Here is a 23,859-nt window from a genome sequence, read left to right on the forward strand (position 1 = left end):
TAATCTCGCAAATTTGGAGATAAATTATCAATGTTTGAGTTTGAGTTTAAGTTGGACTTGTTAGAGAGATAGAGTTTCACTCCTTGTTAAGTTTGGATTAAACAAAAATAATTTTGTTTAAAAATATGATAATGATGAGTTTGAATTTAAGTTAGACTTGTTAGAGAGATAGAGTTTCATTCCTTGTTAAGTTTGGACTAAGCGAAAATAATTTTATTTAAATGTCGTGCTAACGTGGAAAATTGTGGAGCCTATCAATTCTATAATTATTTAAACAATAAAATTGTAATCTTAAAAGTAAAAAAAAAAAAAAGGCAAATTACAATAATATCTATCACGCTTCGCGCGATCCTTTTTATTTTAATTTTTTTTCAACCCTATTTAATTGGCTGGCTCAATATTTTTCAAATAATTCAAATTAAATAAAAACCAAAAAGTCAAAAACAATAAAATTATTGGAAAAAGAAATACTCTACGTGGCCAAGAAGCACACCACCTTTCCTCTTGTGTACATAGTTTATTCATCAGAAAAGAGGAAGATAAAACTCCTACTCCCGATAAGAACTCTATTTTGATTCTGTGCTGACTCCACAACAGAATATATATATATATATATATATATATTTATATATATGTACATTTTTTTTTTTTAACAAAGTAGATGGGAAGAAAATAACATAAGAAGAGCTCATACCACCACTCGGCCTTAAAAAAAAACTATTGGGGCTTTCTTTGCTTTTAATAGTATTCATGATTAACCTCGTAAATATGAAGATAAATTATCAATGTTTGGGTTTGAGTTTAAGTTGGACTTGTTAGAGAGATAGAGTTTCACTCCTTGTTAAGTTTGGATTAAACAAAAATAAGTTTGTTTAAAAATTTGATAATGATGAGTTTGATTTTAAGTTTAAGTTAGATTTATTAGAGAGATAGAGTTTCATTCCTTGTTAAGTTTGGACTAAGTAAAAATAATTTTATTTCAGTGTCGTGCTAACGTGGAAAATTGTGGAGCTCATCAATTCTATAATTATTTAAAAAATAAAATTGTAATCTTAAAAGAAAAAAAAAAAAGGCAAATTAGAATAATATCTATCAAGCTTCACGCGATCCTTTTTATTTTAATTTTTTTTCAACCCTATTTTATTGGCTGGCTCAATATTTTTCAACTAATTCAAATTAAATAAAAACCAAAAAGTCAAAAACAATAAAATTATTGGAAAAGGAAATACTCTACGTGGCCAAGAAGCACACCGCCTTTCCTCTTGTGTACATATTTTATTCATAGGAAAAGAGCAAGACAAAATTCCTACTCCTGATAAGAACTCTATTTTGATTCTGTATAGACTCCACCACAAAATATATATATATATATATATATATTTTAACAAAGTAGATGAGAAGAAAATAACATAATAAGAGCTCATACCAGTACTCGGCTTTAAAAAAAAACTATTGGGGTTTGCGTTGCTTTTAATAGTGTTCATGATTAATCTCGCAAATTTGGAGAAAAATTATCAATGTTTGAGTTTGCGTTTAAGTTGGACTTGTTAGAGAGATAGAGTTTCACTCCTTCTTAAGTTTGGATTAGACAAATATAATTTTGTTTAAAAATATGTTAATGATGAGTTTGAGTTTAAGTTAGACTTGTTAGAGAGATAGAGTTTCATTCATTGTGAAGTTTAGACTAAGCAAAAATATTTTTATTTAAATGTCGTGCTAACGTGGAAAATTGTGGAGCTCATCAATTCTATAATTATTTAAACAATAAAACTGTAATCTTAAGGGGGAAAAAAAAAAGGCAAATTACAATAATATCTATCATGCTTCACGCAGTCCTTTTTTATTTTAATTTATTTTTCAACCCTATTTAATTGGTCGGCCCAATATTTTTCAAATAATTCAAATTAAATAAATACCTAAAAGTCAAAAACAATAAAAGTATTGAAAAGAGAAATGCTCTACGTGGCCAAGAAGAACAGCATCTTTCCACTTGTGTACATAGTTTATTCCTCAGAAAAGTGGAAGATAAAACTCCTACTCCTGATAAGAACTCTATTTTGATTCTTTGTTAACTCCCCCATGAAATTAATTTTTTTTTTTTTTTTAACAAAATAGATGATATGAAAATAACATAAGAAGATCTCATACCTCTACTCAGCTTTAAAAAAAAAAAAAAAAATAATATTGGGTTTGCTTTCCTTTTAATGGTGTTCATGATTAACCTCTTAAATTTGGAGATAAATTATCAATGTTTTAGTTTAAGTTAGACTTGTTAGAGAGATAGAGTTTCACTCCTAGTTAAGTTTGGATTAAAATTTTTTTTTTCTTTTTAAAAATATTAATAAGGAGTTTGAGTTTAAGTTGGACTTGTTAGAGAGATAAAGTTTCATTCCTTGATAAGTTTGGACTAAACAAAAATAATTTTATTTAAATATCGTGTTGACGTGGAAAATTGTGGAGCTCATCAATTCGATAATTATTTAAAAAATAAAATTGTAATCTTAAAAGAAAAGAAAAAAAAAATTACAATAATATCTATCACGCTTCACGCGATCCTTTTTATTTTAATTTTTTTTCAACCCTATTTAATTGGCTGGCTCAATATTTTTCAAATAATTCAAATTAAATAAAAACCAAAAAGTCAAAAACAATAAAATTATTGGAAAAGGAAATACTCTACGTGGCCAAGAAGCACACCGCCTTTCCTCTTGTGTACATATTTTATTCATAGGAAAAGAGCAAAATTCCTACTCCTGATAAGAACTCTATTTTGATTCTGTATAGACTCCACCACATAATATATATATATATATATATATTTTTTTAACAAAGTAGATGAGAAGAAAATAACATAATAAGAGCTCAAACCAGTACTCGGCTTTAAAAAAAACTATTGGGGTTTGCGTTGCTTTTAATAGTGTTCATGATTAATCTCGCAAATTTGGAGATAAATTATCAATGTTTGAGTTTGCGTTTAAGTTGGACTTGTTAGAGAGATAGAGTTTCACTCCTTCTTAAGTTTGGATTAGACAAATATAATTTTGTTTAAAAATATGTTAATGATGAGTTTGAGTTTAAGTTAGACTTGTTAGAGAGATAGAGTTTCATTCATTGTTAAGTTTAGACTAAGCAAAAATATTTTTATTTAAATGTCGTGCTAACGTGGAAAATTGTGGAGCTCATCAATTCTATAATTATTTAAACAATAAAACTGTAATCTTAAGGGGGGGGAAAAAAAGGCAAATTACAATAATATCTATCATGCTTCACGCAGTCCTTTTTTATTTTAATTTTTTTTTCAACCCTATTTAATTGGTCGGCCCAATATTTTTCAAATAATTCAAATTAAATAAATACCTAAAAGTCAAAAACAATAAAAGTATTGAAAAGAGAAATGCTCTACGTGGCCAAGAAGCACAGCATCTTTCCACTTGTGTACATAGTTTATTCCTCAGAAAAGTGGAAGATAAAACTCGTACTCCTGATAAGAACTCTATTTTGATTCTTTGTTAACTCCCCCATGAAATTATTTATTTATTTTTTTTTAACAAAGTAGATGATATGAAAATAATATAAGAAGATCTCATACCTCTACTCAGCTTTAAAAAAAAAAAAAAAAATATTGGGTTTGCTTTCCTTTTAATGGTGTTCATGATTAACCTCTTAAATTTGGAGATAAATTATCAATGTTTTAGTTTAAGTTAGACTTGTTAGAGAGATAGAGTTTCACTCCTAGTTAAGTTTGGATTAAAATTTTTTTTTTTCTTTTTAAAAATATTAATAAGGAGTTTGAGTTTAAGTTGGACTTGTTAGAGAGATAAAGTTTCATTCCTTGATAAGTTTGGACTAAACAAAAATAATTTTATTTAAATATCGTGTTGACGTGGAAAATTGTGGAGCTCATCAATTCGATAATTATTTAAATAATAAAATTGTAAACTTAAAAGAAAAAAAAAAGAAAATTACAATAATACCTATCACGCTTCACGTAGTCCTTTTTATTTTAATTTTTTTTCAACCCTATTTAATTGGCCGGCTCAATATTTTTCAAATAATTCTAATTAAATAAAAACCAAAAAGTCAAAAACAATAAAATTATTGGAAAAGGAAATACTCTACGTGGCCAAGAAGCACACCGCCTTTCCTCTTGTGTACATATTTTATTCATAGGAAAAGAGCAAGACAAAATTCCTACTCCTGATAAGAACTCTATTTTGATTCTGTATAGACTCCACCACAAAATATATATATATATATATATTTTTTTTTTTTTTAACAAAGTAGATGAGAAGAAAATAACATAATAAGAGCTCAAACCAGTACTCGGCTTTAAAAAAAAACTATTGGGGTTTGCGTTGCTTTTAATAGTGTTCATGATTAATCTCGCAAATTTGGAGATAAATTATCAATGTTTGAGTTTGCGTTTAAGTTGGACTTGTTAGAGAGATAGAGTTTCACTCCTTCTTAAGTTTGGATTAGACAAATATAATTTTGTTTAAAAATATGTTAATGATGAGTTTGAGTTTAAGTTAGACTTGTTAGAGAGATAGAGTTTCATTCATTGTTAAGTTTAGACTAAGCAAAAATATTTTTATTTAAATGTCGTGCTAACGTGGAAAATTGTGGAGCTCATCAATTCTATAATTATTTAAACAATAAAACTGTAATCTTAAGGGGGGGAAAAAAAGGGCAAATTACAATAATATCTATCATGCTTCACGCAGTCCTTTTTTATTTTAATTTTTTTTTCAACCCTATTTAATTGGTCGGCCCAATATTTTTCAAATAATTCAGATTAAATAAATACCTAAAAGTCAAAAACAATAAAAGTATTGAAAAGAGAAATGCTCTACGTGGCCAAGAAGCACAGCATCTTTCCACTTGTGTACATAGTTTATTCCTCAGAAAAGTGGAAGATAAAACTCGTACTCCTGATAAGAACTCTATTTTGATTCTTTGTTAACTCCCCCATGAAATTATTTATTTATTTTTTTTTAACAAAGTAGATGATATGAAAATAATATAAGAAGATCTCATACCTCTACTCAGCTTTAAAAAAAAAAAAAAAAATATTGGGTTTGCTTTCCTTTTAATGGTGTTCATGATTAACCTCTTAAATTTGGAGATAAATTATCAATGTTTTAGTTTAAGTTAGACTTGTTAGAGAGATAGAGTTTCACTCCTAGTTAAGTTTGGATTAAAATTTTTTTTTTTCTTTTTAAAAATATTAATAAGGAGTTTGAGTTTAAGTTGGACTTGTTAGAGAGATAAAGTTTCATTCCTTGATAAGTTTGGACTAAACAAAAATAATTTTATTTAAATATCGTGTTGACGTGGAAAATTGTGGAGCTCATCAATTCGATAATTATTTAAAAAATAAAATTGTAATCTTAAAAGAAAAAAAAGGCAAATTACAATAATATCTATCACGCTTCACGCGATCCTTTTTATTTTAATTTTTTTTCAACCCTATTTAATTGGCGGCTCAATATTTTTCAAATAATTCAAATTAAATAAAAACCAAAAAGTCAAAAACAATAAAATTATTGGAAAAGGAAATACTCTACGTGGCCAAGAAGCACACCGCCTTTCCTCTTGTGTACATATTTTATTCATAGGAAAAGAGCAAGACAAAATTCCTACTCCTGATAAGAACTCTATTTTGATTCTGTATAGACTCCACCACAAAATATATATATATATATATATATTTTTTTTAACAAAGTAGATGAGAAGAAAATAACATAATAAGAGCTCATACCAGTACTCGGCTTTAAAAAAAACTATTGGGGTTTGCGTTGCTTTTAATAGTGTTCATGATTAATCTCGCAAATTTGGAGATAAATTATCAATGTTTGAGTTTGCGTTTAAGTTGGACTTGTTAGAGAGATAGAGTTTCACTCCTTCTTAAGTTTGGATTAGACAAATATAATTTTGTTTAAAAATATGTTAATGATGAGTTTGAGTTTAAGTTAGACTTGTTAGAGAGATAGAGTTTCATTCATTGTTAAGTTTAGACTAAGCAAAAATATTTTTATTTAAATGTCGTGCTAACGTGGAAAATTGTGGAGCTCATCAATTCTATAATTATTTAAACAATAAAACTGTAATCTTAAGGGGGGGAAAAAAAAGGCAAATTACAATAATATCTATCATGCTTCACGCAGTCCTTTTTTATTTTAATTTTTTTTTCAACCCTATTTAATTGGTCGGCCCAATATTTTTCAAATAATTCAGATTAAATAAATACCTAAAAGTCAAAAACAATAAAAGTATTGAAAAGAGAAATGCTCTACGTGGCCAAGAAGCACAGCATCTTTCCACTTGTGTACATAGTTTATTCCTCAGAAAAGTGGAAGATAAAACTCGTACTCCTGATAAGAACTCTATTTTGATTCTTTGTTAACTCCCCCATGAAATTATTTATTTATTTTTTTTTAACAAAGTAGATGATATGAAAATAATATAAGAAGATCTCATACCTCTACTCAGCTTTAAAAAAAAAAAAAAAAATATTGGGGTTTGCTTTCCTTTTAATGGTGTTCATGATTAACCTCGTAAATTTGGAGATAAATTATCAATGTTTTAGTTTAAGTTAGACTTGTTAGAGAGATAGAGTTTCACTCCTAGTTAAGTTTGGATTAAATTTTTTTTTTCTTTTTAAAAATATTAATAAGGAGTTTGAGTTTAAGTTGGACTTGTTAGAGAGATAAAGTTTCATTCCTTGATAAGTTTGGACTAAACAAAAATAATTTTATTTAAATATCGTGTTGACGTGGAAAATTGTGGAGCTCATCAATTCGATAATTATTTTAATAATAAAATTGTAATCTTAAAAGAAAAAGAAAAAGCAAATTACAATAATACCTATCACGCTTCACGTAGTCCTTTTTATTTTAATGTTTTTTCAACCCTATTTAATTGGCCGGCTCAATATTTTTCAAATAATTCAAATTAAATATAAACCAAAAAGTCAAAAAAAATAAAATTATTGGAAAAGGAAATACTCTACGTGGCCAAGAAGCACACCGCCTTTCCTCTTGTGTACATATTTTATTCATAGGAAAAGAGCAAGACAAAATTCCTACTCCTGATAAGAACTCTATTTTGATTTTGTATAGACTCCACCACAAAATATATATATATATATATTTATATATATATATATATTTTTTTTTAACAAAGTAGATGAGAAGAAAATAACATAATAAGAGCTCATAACAGTACTCGGCTTTAAAAAAAAACTATTGGGGTTTGCGTCGCTTTTAATAGTATTCATGATTAATCTCGCAAATTTGGAGATAAATTATCAATGTTTGAGTTTGCGTTTAAGTTGGACTTGTTAGAGAGATAGAGTTTCACTCCTTCTTAAGTTTGGATTAGACAAATATAATTTTGTTTAAAAATATGTTAATGATGAGTTTGAATTTAAGTTAGACTTGTTAGAGAGATAGAGTTTCATTCATTGTTAAGTTTAGACTAAGCAAAAATATTTTTATTTAAATGTCGTGCTAACGTGGAAAATTGTGGAGCTCATCAATTCTATAATTATTTAAACAATAAAACTGCAATCTTATGGGGAAAAAAAAAAAAGGCAAATTACAATAATATCTATCATGCTTCACGCAGTCCTTTTTTATTTTAATTTTTTTTTCAACCCTATTTAATTGGTCGGCCCAATATTTTTCAAATAATTCAAATTAAATAAATACCTAAAAGTCAAAAACAATAAAAGTATTGAAAAGAGAAATGCTCTACGTGGCCAAGAAGCACAGCATCTTTCCACTTGTGTACATAGTTTATTCCTCAGAAAAGTGGAAGATAAAACTCCTACTCCTGATAAGAACTCTATTTTGATTCTTTATTAACTCCCCCATGAAATTAATTTTTTTTTTTTTTTTAACAAAGTAGATGATATGAAAATAACATAAGAAGATCTCATACCTCTACTCAGCTTTAAAAAAAAAAAAATATATTGGGGTTTGCTTTCCTTTTAATGGTGTTCATGATTAACCTCTTAAATTTGGAGATAAATTATCAATGTTTTAGTTTAAGTTAGACTTGTTAGAGAGATAGAGTTTCACTCCTAGTTAAGTTTGGATTAAAATTTTTTTTTTCTTTTTAAAAATATTAATAAGGAGTTTGAGTTTAAGTTGGACTTGTTAGAGAGATAAAGTTTCATTCCTTGATAGGTTTGGACTAAACAAAAATAATTTTATTTAAATATCGTGTTGACGTGGAAAATTGTGGAGCTCATCAATTTGATAATTATTTAAATAATAAAATTGTAATCCCAAAAGAAAAAAAAAAGCAAATTACAATAATACCTATCACGCTTCACGTAGTCCTTTTTATTTTAATGTTTTTTCAACCCAATTTAATTGGCCGGCTCAATATTTTTCAAATAATTCTTATTAAATAAAAACGAAAAAGTCAAAAACAATAAAATTATTAGAAAAGGAAATACTCTACGTGGCCAAGAAGCACACCGCCTTTCCTCTTGTGTACATATTTTATTCATAGGAAAAGAGCAAGACAAAATTCCTACTCCTGATAAGAACTCTATTTTGATTTTGTATAGACTCCACCACAAAATATATATATATATATATATATATATTTTTTTTTTTTTGTAACAAAGTTGATGAGAAGAAAATAACATAATAAGAGCTCATACCAGTACTCGGCTTTAAAAAAAAACTATTGGGGTTTGCGTTGCTTTTAATAGTGTTCATGATTAATCTCGCAAATTTGGAGATAAATTATCAATGTTTGAGTTTGCGTTTAAGTTGGACTTGTTAGAGAGATAGAGTTTCACTCCTTCTTAAGTTTGGATTAGACAAATATAATTTTGTTTAAAAATATGTTAATGATGAGTTTGAATTTAAGTTAGACTTGTTAGAGAGATAGAGTTTCATTCATTGTTAAGTTTAGACTAAGCAAAAATATTTTTATTTAAATGTCGTGCTAACGTGGAAAATTGTGGAGCTCATCAATTCTATAATTATTTAAACAATAAAACTGTAATCTGTAGGGAAAAAAAAAGAAGGCAAATTACAATAATATCTATCATGCTTCACGCAGTCCTTTTTTATTTTAATTTTTTTTCAACCCTATTTAATTGGTCGGCCCAATATTTTTCAAATAATTCAAATTAAATAAATACCTAAAAGTCAAAAACAATAAAAGTATTGAAAAGAGAAATGCTCTACGTGGCCAAGAAGCACAACATCTTTCCACTTGTGTACATAGTTTATTCCTCAGAAAAGTGGAAGATAAAACTCCTACTCCTGATAAGAACTCTATTTTGATTCTTTGTTAACTCCCCCATGAAATTAATTTTTTTTTTTTTTTTAACAAAGTAGATGAGAAGAAAATAACATAAGAAGAGCTCATACCAGTACTCGGCTTTAAAAAAAACTATTCGGGTTTGCTTTGCTTTCAATAGTATTCATGATTAATCTCGCAAATTTGGAGATAAATTATCAATGTTTGAGTTTGAGTTTAAGTTGTACTTGTTAGAGAGATAAAGTTTCACTCCTTGTGAAGTTTGGATTAAACAAAAATAATTTTGTTTAAAAATATGATAATGATGAGTTTGAGTTTAAGTTAGACTTGTTAGAGAGATAGAGTTTCATTCCTTGTTAAGTTTGGACTAAGCGAAAATAATTTTATTAAAATGTCGTGCTAACGTTGAAAATTGTGGAGCCCATCAATTCTATAATTATTTAAACAATAAAATTGTAATCTTAAAAGAAAAAAAAAAGGCAAATTACAATAATACCAATCACGGTTCACGCTGTCCTTTTTATTTTAATTTTTTTTCAGCCCTATTTAATTGGCTGGCTCAATATTTTTCAAATAATTCAAATTAAATAAAAACCAAAAAGTCAAAACAATAAAATTAAATGAAAAGGAAATACTCTATGTGGCCAAGAAGCACACCACCTTTCCTCTTGTGTACATAGTTTATTCATAGGAAAAGAGGAAGACAAAACTCCTACTCCTGATAAGAACTCTATATCGATTTTGTGCTGCCTCCACCATAGAATAATTTATTTATTTTATTTTATTTTTTAACAAATTAGATGGGAAGAAAATGACATAAGAAGAGCTCATACCAGTACTTGGCTTTGAAAAAAACCTATTAGGCTTTGCTTTGCTTTTAGTAGTGTTCATGATTAATCTCGCAAATTTGGAGATAAATTATCAATGTTTGAGTTTGAGTTTAAGTTGGACTTGTTAGAGAGATAAAGTTTCACTCCTTGTTAAGTTTGGATTAAACAAAAATAAATTTGTTTAAAAATATGATAATGATGAGTTTGAGTTTAAGTTATACTTGTTAAAGAGATAGAGTTTCATTCCTTATTAAGTCTGGACTAAGGAAATATAATTTTATTTAAATGTCGTGCTAACGTGGAAAATTGTGGAGCTCATCAATTCTATAATTATTTAAACAATAAAATTGTAATCTTAAAAGAAAAAAAAAACAAATTACAATAATACCTATCACGCTTCACGCTGTCTTTTTTATTTTAATTTTTTGTCAACCCTATTTAATTGGCCGGCTCAATATTTTTCAAATAATTCAAATTAAATAAAAACAAAAAAGTCGAAAACAATAAAATTATTGGAAAAGGAAATACTCTACGTGGCCAAGAAGCACACCACCTTTCCTCTTGTGTACATAGTTTATTCATAGGAAAAGAGGAAGACAAAACTCCTACTCCTGATGAGAACTCTATTTTGATTCTGTGATGACTCCACCATAGAATAAATTTTTTTTTTTTTAACAAATTAGATGAGAAGAAAATAACATAAGAAGAGCTCATACCAGTACTCGGCTTTAAAAAAAAACAATTGGGGTTTGCTTTGCTTTTAATAGTGTTCATGATTAATCTCACAAATTTGGAGATAAATTATCAATGTTTGAGTTTGAGTTTAAGTTGTATTTGTTAGAGAGATAGAATTTCACTCCTTGTTAAGTTTGGATTAAACAAAAATAATTTTGTTTAAAAATATGATAATGATGAGTTTGAGTTAAAGTTAGACTTGTTAGAGAGATGGAGTTTCATTCCTTGTAAAGTTTGGACTAAGCAAAAATAATTTTATTTAAATGTCGTGTTAACGTGGAAAATTGTGGAGCTCATCAAATCTATAATTATTTGAACAATAAAATTGTAATCTGAAAAGACAAAAAAAAAAAAAAAAGCAAATTTCAATAATATGTATCATGCTTCACGCGGTCCTTTTTATTTTAATTTTTTGTCAACCCTATTTAATTGGCCGGCTCAATATTTTTCAAATAATTCGAATTAAATAAAAACCTAAAAGTCAAAAACAATAAAATTATTGGAAAAGGAAATACTCTACGTGGCCAAGAAGCACAACACCTTTCCTCTTGTGTACATAGTTTATTCATCAGAAAAGAGGAAGATAAAACTCCTACTCCCGATAAGAACTCTATTTTGATTCTTTGTTGACTCCACCATAAATATTTTTTTTTTTTTTTTAACAATGTAGATGAGAAGAAAATAACATAAGAAGGGCTCATACCTCTACTCGGCTTTAAAAAACAAAATATTGGGGTTTGCTTTCCTTTTAATAGTGTTCATGATTAACCTTGCAAATTTGGAGATAAATTATCAATGTTTGAGTTTAAGTTGGACTTATTAGAGATATAGAATTTCACTCCTTGTTAAGTTTGGATTAAAGAAAAATAATTTTTTTTAAAAAAAAATATTAATAATGAGTTTGAGTTTAAGTTGGACTTGTTAGAGAGATAGAGTTTCATTCCTTGATAAGTTTGGACTAAACAAAAAAATTTTATTTAAATATCGCGTTGACGTGGAAAATTGTGGAGCTCATCAAATCTATAATCATTTAAACAATAAAATTTTAATCTTAAAAGAAAAAAGAAAAGCAAATTACAATAATACCTATCACGCTTCACGCAGTCCTTTTTATTTTAATTTTTTTTCAACCCTATTTAATTGGCCGGCTCAATATTTTTCAAATTATTCAAATTAAATAAAAACCAAAAAGTCAAAAACAATAAAATTATTGGAAAAGGAAATACTCTACGTGGCCAAGAAGCACACCACCTTTCCTCTTGTGTACATAGTTTATTCATAGGAAAAGAGGAAGACAAAACTCCTACTCCTGATAAGAACTCTATATCGATTTTGTGCTGCCTCCACCGTAGAATAATTTATTTATTTTATTTTATTTTTTAACAAATTAGATGAGAAGAAAATGACATAAGAAGAGCTCATACCAGTACTTGGCTTTGAAAAAAACCTATTGGGCTTTGCTTTGCTTTTAGTAGTGTTCATGATTAATCTCGCAAATTTGGAGATAAATTATCAATGTTTGAGTTTGAGTTTAAGTTGGACTTGTTAGAGAGATAAAGTTTCACTCCTTGTTAAGTTTGGATTAAACAAAAATAAATTTGTTTAAAAATATGATAATGATGAGTTTGAGTTTAAGTTATACTTGTTAAAGAGATAGAGTTTCATTCCTTATTAAGTCTGGACTAAGGAAATATAATTTTATTTAAATGTCGTGCTAACGTGGAAAATTGTGGAGCTCATCAATTCTATAATTATTTAAACAATAAAATTGTAATCTTAAAAGAAAAAAAAAACAAATTACAATAATACCTATCACGCTTCACGCTGTCTTTTTTATTTTAATTTTTTGTCAACCCTATTTAATTGGCCGGCTCAATATTTTTCAAATAATTCAAATTAAATAAAAACAAAAAAGTCGAAAACAATAAAATTATTGGAAAAGGAAATACTCTACGTGGCCAAGAAGCACACCACCTTTCCTCTTGTGTACATAGTTTATTCATAGGAAAAGAGGAAGACAAAACTCCTACTCCTGATGAGAACTCTATTTTGATTCTGTGATGACTCCACCATAGAATAAATTTTTTTTTTTTTAACAAATTAGATGAGAAGAAAATAACATAAGAAGAGCTCATACCAGTACTCGGCTTTAAAAAAAAACAATTGGGGTTTGCTTTGCTTTTAATAGTGTTCATGATTAATCTCACAAATTTGGAGATAAATTATCAATGTTTGAGTTTGAGTTTAAGTTGTATTTGTTAGAGAGATAGAATTTCACTCCTTGTTAAGTTTGGATTAAACAAAAATAATTTTGTTTAAAAATATGATAATGATGAGTTTGAGTTAAAGTTAGACTTGTTAGAGAGATGGAGTTTCATTCCTTGTAAAGTTTGGACTAAGCAAAAATAATTTTATTTAAATGTCGTGTTAACGTGGAAAATTGTGGAGCTCATCAAATCTATAATTATTTGAACAATAAAATTGTAATCTGAAAAGACAAAAAAAAAAAAAAAAGCAAATTTCAATAATATGTATCATGCTTCACGCGGTCCTTTTTATTTTAATTTTTTGTCAACCCTATTTAATTGGCCGGCTCAATATTTTTCAAATAATTCGAATTAAATAAAAACCTAAAAGTCAAAAACAATAAAATTATTGGAAAAGGAAATACTCTACGTGGCCAAGAAGCACAACACCTTTCCTCTTGTGTACATAGTTTATTCATCAGAAAAGAGGAAGATAAAACTCCTACTCCCGATAAGAACTCTATTTTGATTCTTTGTTGACTCCACCATAAATATTTTTTTTTTTTTTTTAACAATGTAGATGAGAAGAAAATAACATAAGAAGGGCTCATACCTCTACTCGGCTTTAAAAAACAAAATATTGGGGTTTGCTTTCCTTTTAATAGTGTTCATGATTAACCTTGCAAATTTGGAGATAAATTATCAATGTTTGAGTTTAAGTTGGACTTATTAGAGATATAGAATTTCACTCCTTGTTAAGTTTGGATTAAAGAAAAATAATTTTGTTTTAAAAAAAATATTAATAATGAGTTTGAGTTTAAGTTGGACTTGTTAGAGAGATAGAGTTTCATTCCTTGATAAATTTGGACTAAACAAAAATAATTTTATTTAAATATCGCGTTGACGTGGAAAATTGTGGAGCTCATCAAATCTATAATCATTTAAACAATAAAATTTTAATCTTAAAAGAAAAAAGAAAAGCAAATTACAATAATACCTATCACGCTTCACGCAGTCCTTTTTATTTTAATTTTTTTTCAACCCTATTTAATTGGCCGGCTCAATATTTTTCAAATTATTCAAATTAAATAAAAACCAAAAAGTCAAAAACAATAAAATTATTGGAAAAGGAAATACTCTACGTGGCCAAGAAGCACACCACCTTTCCTCTTGTGTACATAGTTTATTCATAGGAAAAGAGGAAGACAAAACTCCTACTCCTGATAAGAACTCTATTTTGATTTTGTGCCAACTCCACCATAAAATAAATTTTTTTTCTTTAGCAAAGTAGATGAGAAGAAAATAACATAAGAAAAGCTCATACTTCTACTTGGCTTTAAAAAAAAAAAATATATATATATATATATATATATATATATATTGGGGTTTGCTTTGCTTTTAATAGTGTTCATAATTAACCTCGCAAATTTGGAGATAAATTATCAATATTTGAGTTTGAGTTTAAGTTGGACTTGTTAGAGAGATAGAATTTCACTCCTTGTTAAGTTTGGATTAAGCAGAAATAATTTTGTTTAAAAAAAATGATAATGATGAGTTTGAGTTTAAGTTGGACTTCTTAGGGGGATAGAGTTTCATTCCTTGTTAAGTTTAGACTAAACAAAAATAATTTTAGTTAAATATTGTGCTGACGTGGAAAATTGTGGGAACTCTAGAGGCTTCGATTATATATATATATATATATATATATACACTAGTCACATACCCGTGCGTTGCGTGTGATAAATTTTTTAGAGTTACCTCATAAATATATATTTTACTATTATTATTATTAGTATTGTTTTACTATTGTCTATGTAACTTATGTAAAATTCTTATATGGTAAAATTATCCAAATCATGCTATGTAATAGAATAATATTTTATTCTTTATAATGCAATAGGATAAAATTCAACAACAAAAAGAGCAAAAAAGAAAAAAGAAAAAAACTTAGAACACAAAACTAAATTGCATCAACTCAAAGTAAAGTTCTTAAAAATACAAAAAATTAATAACCTAAAGCAGAGATGCAAGAAAATAAAAAATTCTCCAAAACATTGAGAGAGAGAGAGAGAATAACTTTTTTTGTGAGGGAAAATTATGCATAGAAATGTAGAATGGAAGAGATAATGAAAAATTTATAATAAGAAGATAAGAATAAGAAGAAACAAAATAAATGAAAGGGAAAGATGAAGAGAGATATTAAGGTAGATGGTAGTGTGGAGATGAAAATGTGAAAGGAATAAGGAATGTTAGAAAAAGTGTAAATGGTATAAAAAAATGAGTTGGCAAATTAATTAATTAATTATCCAACTTAATTAATTAAGTCAATTTAACATGCAATAGCGTGGTAGCACAAACAAATCACCAACTAAACTAAATGCAGTAAAAAATAAGTTTGACACAGGTGATTTGTTTACGAATGGGGAAAATCATTAAGGCAAAACCCCATCGGGTGAATTTAAGGTCACCACTCTCGAGAATCCATTATTATCAATAACAAGTGGTTACAAGTAAAAAGAATCCCAGTACCTAATACCAACCTACAGTTGAACCCTTACCCCAATACCCAATTGAACTTGTGTTATAGCGGTAATCTCTCTGTTCAATGCACGAATCTCAGTACGTGACTAACCAATGATGGACGGATCCCGGTACGTGACTAACCACCAACTTGAGGAAGATTGTTGGCTGCAAAGTTTTTCAGTTCATCAACAATGAAGATCAGGAAGCTCCTTGGTCACAAAACCGTTGGCACAAAGACACAGTATCTTCTACAGAGAATATGATGAACTAGAGCAATTTCTGTCTCCGGTCACAATATGCGTGTATTATCACTTTGCATCACCTTGCATCACTTGTGACAATTCTTAAAATAATCCTTATATATGTCTAAGGTTGTGAGAAAAGAAACCCTACAAAAATACTCAAGGATATGCGTGTAATCAGATCTGGAATTTCTGATTTCGTAATTCTTGACAGATACAACTTGTGTCGATCTTCAGCAGTAATTCTCGATAGAAAGGATTTTGTTGAGCTTTAATGAGCAGAACATTCTTCACTTGTTTCTTGGTCAGATTTGCATGGCTTCAATACTAAACTTGAACACTTGTTTCTTGAAGTACTAAACTCATCCTAGATCTACCTAATTACAAGTAAAGTGCGTTTTGTCAAAGAATTAGCCAATTACATAAATATGTCCCTAACACACACTAGTACACTAACACTACTAACATAGTAACACGTACACTACTTCATGACTTGTTGAGTTATGACTTAACAAAACTTAAGTTTATTTATTTTTTGACAAATTGAAAAAACTAAAAAAATTTGTGACCTTATACCAAAAAAAAAAAAAAAAAAAAAAAGGGACAAAACCAAACTGTGTGCTCACTCACAAATAACTAAGGCACCTAACACACAGACACTCACACAGTCACACACCTAAGAGCTTTCACAGTTTCCCTCTGTGCCTCCACTGCTTTGCATTTAGCTACTCTCCGCGTCTACTATTTTCTCTTATATTTTACTTTTCTTTTCTTTTCTTTTCTTTCAGTCTTGATAACTTGACATGGTCCAAGACATGGAGTTCTATTTTTTTTTTCAAAAAAAAATTATTCTTTATTTTGTGGGATTATATACTTTTTGGTGCTCCTTAAGATCTATCTATTTTTTAAGTTATAAATGTGTGCATTTTGGCAATGAGTTATTAACGTTGAAGATTTTTTCCATCATGAATTCATGACTATAAAGAATTTTAGTCATGCTTAAAAATGTCAGAATTGTATGGATATTAACTAGTGGCATTAAGTGCAATTCATTTCCTTATTTGATTTTATTCATTCTCTCTCAAAAGGTTGCCATTGATTTTTTTTTTTACTACTTAAAAGAAAATTACAAAAAGTTCGTTTTAAAAATATAGGTCAACCTAACCCGACCCGACCCGCAACTCGTTTGACCTGTTAAAAAATGACCCGCAAACCTGATTGATTGATCCGAATTTGACTTGACTTGCCTGTTTTGCCATGTCTATATGAACGTGGTCAATTTTTCTTCATTTTTCAGAAAAATTATAAATCTTAAGTAGGTTTTTATTGGATTCTTAAATCTTTGGTGGTAGGTTCAAACCCATCTAATTGTGGTTCTTCAGTGATATGAAGTAGAATAGGATTTTTTGGAGTAAAAAAACAAGAACTAGAACGATGAGAAAAAGATTCAGGTATAGGATTCATATTCCCCAATAATTATAGTGATTTCTAGGAATTATGTAAAGTTGTGATTTACAACTATTTTATGTTGGTTTTAATTACGTGCCAAATTTGATTGAAATTATGTTCAATCTTATGTACCCAGTTTTTTATGTGGGATTTCTTGTAAGGGTTGTGTGTGTGAGAGAGAGTGTGAAGACTCAAGGCAAAGTGAAGAGCAAGAAGTTTTTGCGGGTATCTCACGAGAAGCTTAACTGCGAAGTGAAGCATGTGCCCTGCACATGACTGGAATGCGAAGAGTCGGGACAGGATGGTGACAGCTAGTTTTTGCGAGTGTCTTGCGGGTAAGGCCTTCCCGTGAGATACCCGCGAAACATTCTGTTTTGCCAATCTGTCATATTTGATACACACTATCTCTACCCACACTATATATGCCATCATTACCCACAGATGTTGAGGAATGCTTCTGAGAGAAAACCCTAACCATAACCCTTGAAAGTTAGAGATTGTTATACCCACATTTGTCTACAAAATCCATTGTGGTTTTTCCTCAACTCCTACCTCTCCATTTACATATCTTTGAGAGGTTGCTAGCCCAAACACTTACCACACCCATGCTGAGTGTCAAGTGAGATTTTGGTGCTATTGGGAAGCATTGAAAGAAGCCAAGTTTTGACGAATGCAATCGGGCGTATTGCGGGATCCAGAGAGCTAGATAAGACACGGTTCCGAGAAGCCTTGTTGGAGTAGGAGCTTGGAGGGCTTAGGTGCATCGGGTAGATTAGGCTTAGAGGGTCTCTTACTATTTATGTATCCCAACTGATTGTCTAATGGATTGATTTACCGCTTAGAGGGCTGCGAAGAGATTTTATGCCGAGTACTTCGGTTTCCTCTTCAATAACACATCGGCGTGTTATCTTGTGTTTGCATTCTTCTTCCCTACTCTTTTAGCTTTCATTTTACTACTGTGTTTTAATGAATATGGCTTAGAGTAGTTATATTCTTTATTTGCTCGCATTTACTCTATTCCGCACTTAGTATAAGTTAGAGTAAAATCAATCGAGTCGTAATATTTAATTTGGGAGTCTAAACAGCTCTTGTGTTTTAACACATTTTCTAGGTTTTAAATTAATGGACACCGAATGTTTAATTGATTTCAGTAATAGTCTAAGGTTAGAGGTGTGTGAATAAAAAAATAAAGGAAATTAGGTGGAAAATTTTCTAATCACACCTGACAATCAGCTAAATATTTAGCTTTTCTTGCTAAAAGAAAAAAAGTGTTAAATATCTCATTGTGTCCAAATATAATAAGTAAGTAAGACAAAATTTAGTTACGAAATTGGTTATAGTTTAAGGCTACAATCTTAAGGTTACAACCCTACTCAATAAAATAAACATTATTATATATTTTGAAAATATAACCGTTAAATTGCAGGTTCTTTATGATCTTAATATACATGTGAAATTTTGTATCAATCAAATATTATTTACTATATGATCTATAAGCTTATATTTTATATATAATTTTAAACAATAAAAAACTTACAATTTAAATAATTTATTGGTGACATAGTTATTAATCTTTAATTTTCTAGAAATTTTGCAAGGATGGAAGATATAAGAACAAGATATAATCCAATGGTGGATTTGTCGAAATTTACCTCTAATAAAAAAATATTATATAAGACTATAACCTAAGACTACAACTAATTTTGTAGTTAAACTTTGTTTTATTAATAATTATCATGTTCTAAGCATTCCATGGCATCATATAATTATCATGTTCTAAGCATTCCATGTCAATGATGCCGCATCCATGGTGCGTGATATACAATACATTAAGATCAACACCAGCAATTAGCCAAGTTACATTACTATGTGTATTCCCGTAAATAATTTGTCTTTCTATTCAAATTGAAACCTTCCACTATATTAATAAAAAGGGAAAATCTGGATGCGCATCTGAAAATGCACATACGCGTGCACGTACTGATGTGTAAGGGCATAGTTAGTGCACGTCAATTCTAACCAATTGAGTTTTGGAATTATTGTAACCAAACAACACCAGATGGGCATAGTCTTATAATTATAACAAGTGCTTGTTTAGTCTTATGAAATATGAATAATTAATTTGCGGAGAGTTGAGTGGATGTGTTGTGGCCTTGTGGGACACGGGTCAGTCAGACCAGTGGAACTGTGGCCTTTAAGCACTCAGCAGACCGGGAGTTTGGATCTCATGGTCATGGGCCTTTTCACTTTTAGGGGTGTTATGGAAGGGGATAATGGACCTGTTCAAGCCTCCTTTATTCAATACATTATGAAAAATAGAAAAGTAGTATAGAGGCACTTTCGCAAACTTCAAATACGCCCAAAAAGCTCTCACAAATCACAAAGATTTAAGTATAAAGAAATTTACCTTACTCAATTGTCGCATGGCATCCTATTTATTTATTTACCTCTTTTTTTTTTCTTTTCTTTTTTTATTACAAAATCACACAAGACATATAATTATGGGCATTATTTATTACACACCTGTGTATATGCACACAAGTGTGTAATAACTCTGAAATCTTCAGTTTAACTCATGATTTCAAAATTGAAAATGTGAGTTTGACTCAAGATTTAGTGTTATTTAACACTTGTGTGAATACACATAAGTGAATAATAGGTTTTATTCATACTAGTCGCAAGCCCATGAAATTCATGGGAATATATAATTATTTTGAGATGTGGTATAATGTATTGTTTATTGTAAATAATTTGCTCCCTAAAAATTAAACAATTTCTAAAAGTAATTTTCATCTCTCTATTTTTACAAAATATAATTGTATCATTTTTGGTATTTTTACAAATATATAATTGTATCATTTTTGGTGTTTTTAACTGATATTATTCTTTTTTGAAGTGATCTGTATTCTTCTAATTATTGTTAATATGCACTATATTTTCCTAATTTATTTTGGTACAACTAAAGTTTTTAATTTTCAAATTTATTATTCAAATTCTCATTCTCTTAAGGAGATGATCATGATAATAAAAGATTACCATATATTTACAGTTGGTATTACTCAAACAATTAATAATACACTTAACCCACACTTAACTTTTCTCATTCTTAAGTAAATAAACTAAAGTGAACTAAAATGGACCAAATGGACCAAATTGAACCAAATGGACATAAGTGGACTGAATGGACTAAATTGGACCTAAGCTGACCAAAGAGGACTAAATTGGACTGAACTAGACCAAATAGCTCGAAGTGGACTAAATTGAACCAAAGTGAAACAATGGACCAAAATGGATGTAATATGACCGAAGTGGACAAAATGGACTAGATATGACCGAAGTGGACAAAATGGACTAGATATGACCCAAGTGGACTGAATTGGACTGAACTGGACCAAATAGTCCAAAATGGACCAAATAATGAACCGTAATTAGTAAACATAACTCAAAAAATTAATAATAATTATAAGAATAAAGTGATGTAAAACCATAACTAGCCAATTATGAACACCTTAGTGCATATCATAAGATTTTGTGCCCGAAAAAGTGTAGTACATGCACAAAAAGAACATAAGGTGTAGACTCAGATTAATACTAAAATTGGTGTGTACATTATTAAGCTACAATAAATTCACAATGAACTAAAATCAGTGTGTACATTATCTGGCTAATCAAATGATTTCACAATGAAATAAAATTGGTGTATACATTATGAGGCAAAACAAGAAAATTACATGCTTGCAAGCTTGTTTTCTAGGAGATGTGAGAGTTATATGATGTAACTCTTTAGATGATAGTCTCTTTCAAACTTATGTGATGAATTTTGTAAACAATGTGATTGATTACTATCTTCATATCACCTCACATGTATCTCATGCTATTGCTAGTTGCACACACTACACAAGTTATTCTTTGCTAAACTTAGTACATGATATTGTGTGTGAATTTGTTTTGGCCATCCAAGATTGCATGTTCCTTGATTTTAATGCAAAGTATGTTTAATGTTTGAGTTTTGGAGAGATCTGGGTTGAATTCAAGTGTTTTTGAAAAACTTTTAATCTCATACTCTTGCATTTCATTCATAAAATATTGTGTTTTGAGGAGTTTTTGCATAAAATTGCTCTATTTTTCAAAAATTCAAGTTTTCCAGATTTTCAATCGATCGAAGCTGTTGCTCGACCGATCGAAATTCTGACAAAAAATTTGGTTTGAATCTACCTAGCTTAATCGGTGCTTGATTGATGCTCAATCGATCGAATCTATTTTTCGATCAATCGAAGCTCAATTTCGACCGATCGAAATTTGGTCAGTGAGTGTTTTAAAAAGAACTTTTTTCACATGTTCTTCATTTTATTCAAACTTTTCAAACACTCATCTCACACTTTTCTTCGACCGATCCAATATAAGTCCATTTTTGTCGTTTTCCATTGAGTGCAAATTGCTTTTGGAATTGTCAGAGGCCCATGTACTTACACGAAGAGTGCTACACCCAAATCATCCATTGTGACATAAAGCCTCAAAACATACTCTTAGACGAGTACTTTACAGCAAGGATTGCTGATTTTGGATTAGCAAAGCTTTTGTTGGCTGAGCAAACTCGAGCAGCTCGAACAGGAATAAGAGAGACAGTTGGGTACTTTGCACCTGAATGTTTTAGTAAAGCATCCATTTCCGTTAAGGTTGATGTGTACAGTTTTGGTGTGATGTTACTTGAGATCATATGTTGCAAGTCTAGTGTTGCGTTTGCATTGCAAGAAGAGGAGGCATTGATAGATTGGGCTTATGAATGCTACAAAGATAAAAAAATTAGAAAAGTTAATAGAAAATGATGAAGAGGCAAGCAATGACATGAAGCGGCTAGAGAGGCTTGTGATTGTGGCAATTTGATGTATTCAAGAAGATCCTTCCCTGAGACCATCTATGAAAAAGGTCACACAAATGCTTGAAGGAGTAATTGAAGTTTTTGTGCCGCCAAATCCGTCGTTGTATACTTCCTCTCCGCCTTCAAAAATTAGTTCCTTTATTGAGTTTCCATTGTCCACAGTTGAAAGTCACCATTTAGGATAGGTGATAATGGGTAACTTTGTACATACGACTGAGTGTTGAGTAGTCTCTTTTAAGGGTTAGGTGCAATACATATTCTTATGTGTGTTATGGTATTAGAGTCGAGCTGATTGGTGGTTGGTTTTCTTCTTGCATTTGTCTGTTTGTACTGTGGTTTGTTCTTGGCAACAAGGTTGTCTTGTTTCATGCTTGTTATCTTTTTGTGTTTGTCCCCTTTTTAGTTGTAAGTTTGGATTCCTAGTTCAATCTGATTTTTTTTTTCTTGGGTTTGTTTATTTGTTCTTAATGTGGTTTTATGGGGTTAAAGCATATACTTGTGCATGGATTGATTTGGTTTGTATTTGTGAGAACCGCAACCCAAGGGGATTGAGATTCGCAGTATTCCCTCATTAAATCACGTCAAACATGTTCAAATTTCAATTATAAAAAAGGAAAAGAAACAAACTACATCAATCATGTTTGTCAACCGACTTTGAATTCTTTCAAATGGCTTGTAGATCAACCAGTTGACACCTTTTAGTGTTTCCAAAAAAAGACATGAACACCTGTTGTAAATATTATATTATCAAAAAAAATAAAATAAAATAAATAAACCCAACTTTGAATTCTAGAAGAGTAAAAGAGACGAAACACGCTAGTCAATCAAATTTGAATTCATTATTTCTTCTATGGCAGTTTCTTTGTGATTTTTTATCAACCCCTGAGCAGTGAAACAATTTGATTGTCAGAACTAAAATCACACGCTTGAGAGAGAGAGAGAGAGGGATTTTATTTCTTCATTTTTGCCTTTATTGTCTGTTTGAATTGCGAATAATTTCACTGCTACTAATGGAACCAAATATCAGTGCATGGGAGATATATAAGAGCATGTTGTGAAGTCACTAAACTTTGACAAACTATAGCTTTTTGTTTGTATAACAAGAGAATTAACCTGCCAACACTTAGGGTCTGTTTGGTTGGAAGAGTGGAAAAGTGGGAGGATGGAAAATTAGTGGGAGGATGGAAAATATTTAATTTTCCCTCATGTGTGTTTGGTTGGAGGGGTGGAAAACTCTTTTATTTGGTTGAAAAGAAAAGTGAGAGGATAGAAAATGTAATTTATATAAATTGACTATTATACCCTTGTTACATAATATGTAAGAAATATATTTATTTATACTTATTAAATAATATAAAATTTACCAACAATTATATTTTTCAATGAGAAGTGTTATGTCCATAACATTTTTCGCAATAATTTCACAACAAAATTTATGTGGAAAGTTGTTACTAGTTCTAATTTGAACTCACCATTGAAATTATTTTTTTACTCACCAATATTAATTAATAACAATCTGTTACTTAAATTTTATTGTGAAAATATTGTGGTAACATTTCTCAATTAGGATTTTTTTATTCATTATATTATTTCCCCTTTTCCCAGCCTTCATGTCATCCATGCGTTTTTTTTTTCTTCTTCTTTTTCTCCTCCACACGTTGTCCTTC

General features: G+C 29.4%; 1 protein-coding gene across 1 annotated transcript in view; it reads left to right on the top strand.

Annotated features, from left to right (window-relative positions):
- LOC115983561 (G-type lectin S-receptor-like serine/threonine-protein kinase LECRK3) overlaps positions 1 to 22,139 on the top strand; it is a 40,378-nt gene extending 18,239 nt beyond the window's left edge. The window contains exon 3 of the mRNA XM_031106269.1: positions 21,768 to 22,139. Within this exon, the coding sequence (XP_030962129.1) occupies positions 21,768 to 22,139 (372 nt within the window). The remainder of the gene's footprint in view (positions 1 to 21,767) is intronic.
- Positions 22,140 to 23,859: the final 1,720 nt, after the last annotated feature.

The sequence above is a fragment of the Quercus lobata genome, chromosome 4 (assembly GCF_001633185.2).
Source record: "Quercus lobata isolate SW786 chromosome 4, ValleyOak3.0 Primary Assembly, whole genome shotgun sequence".
NCBI lineage: Eukaryota > Viridiplantae > Streptophyta > Magnoliopsida > Fagales > Fagaceae > Quercus > Quercus lobata.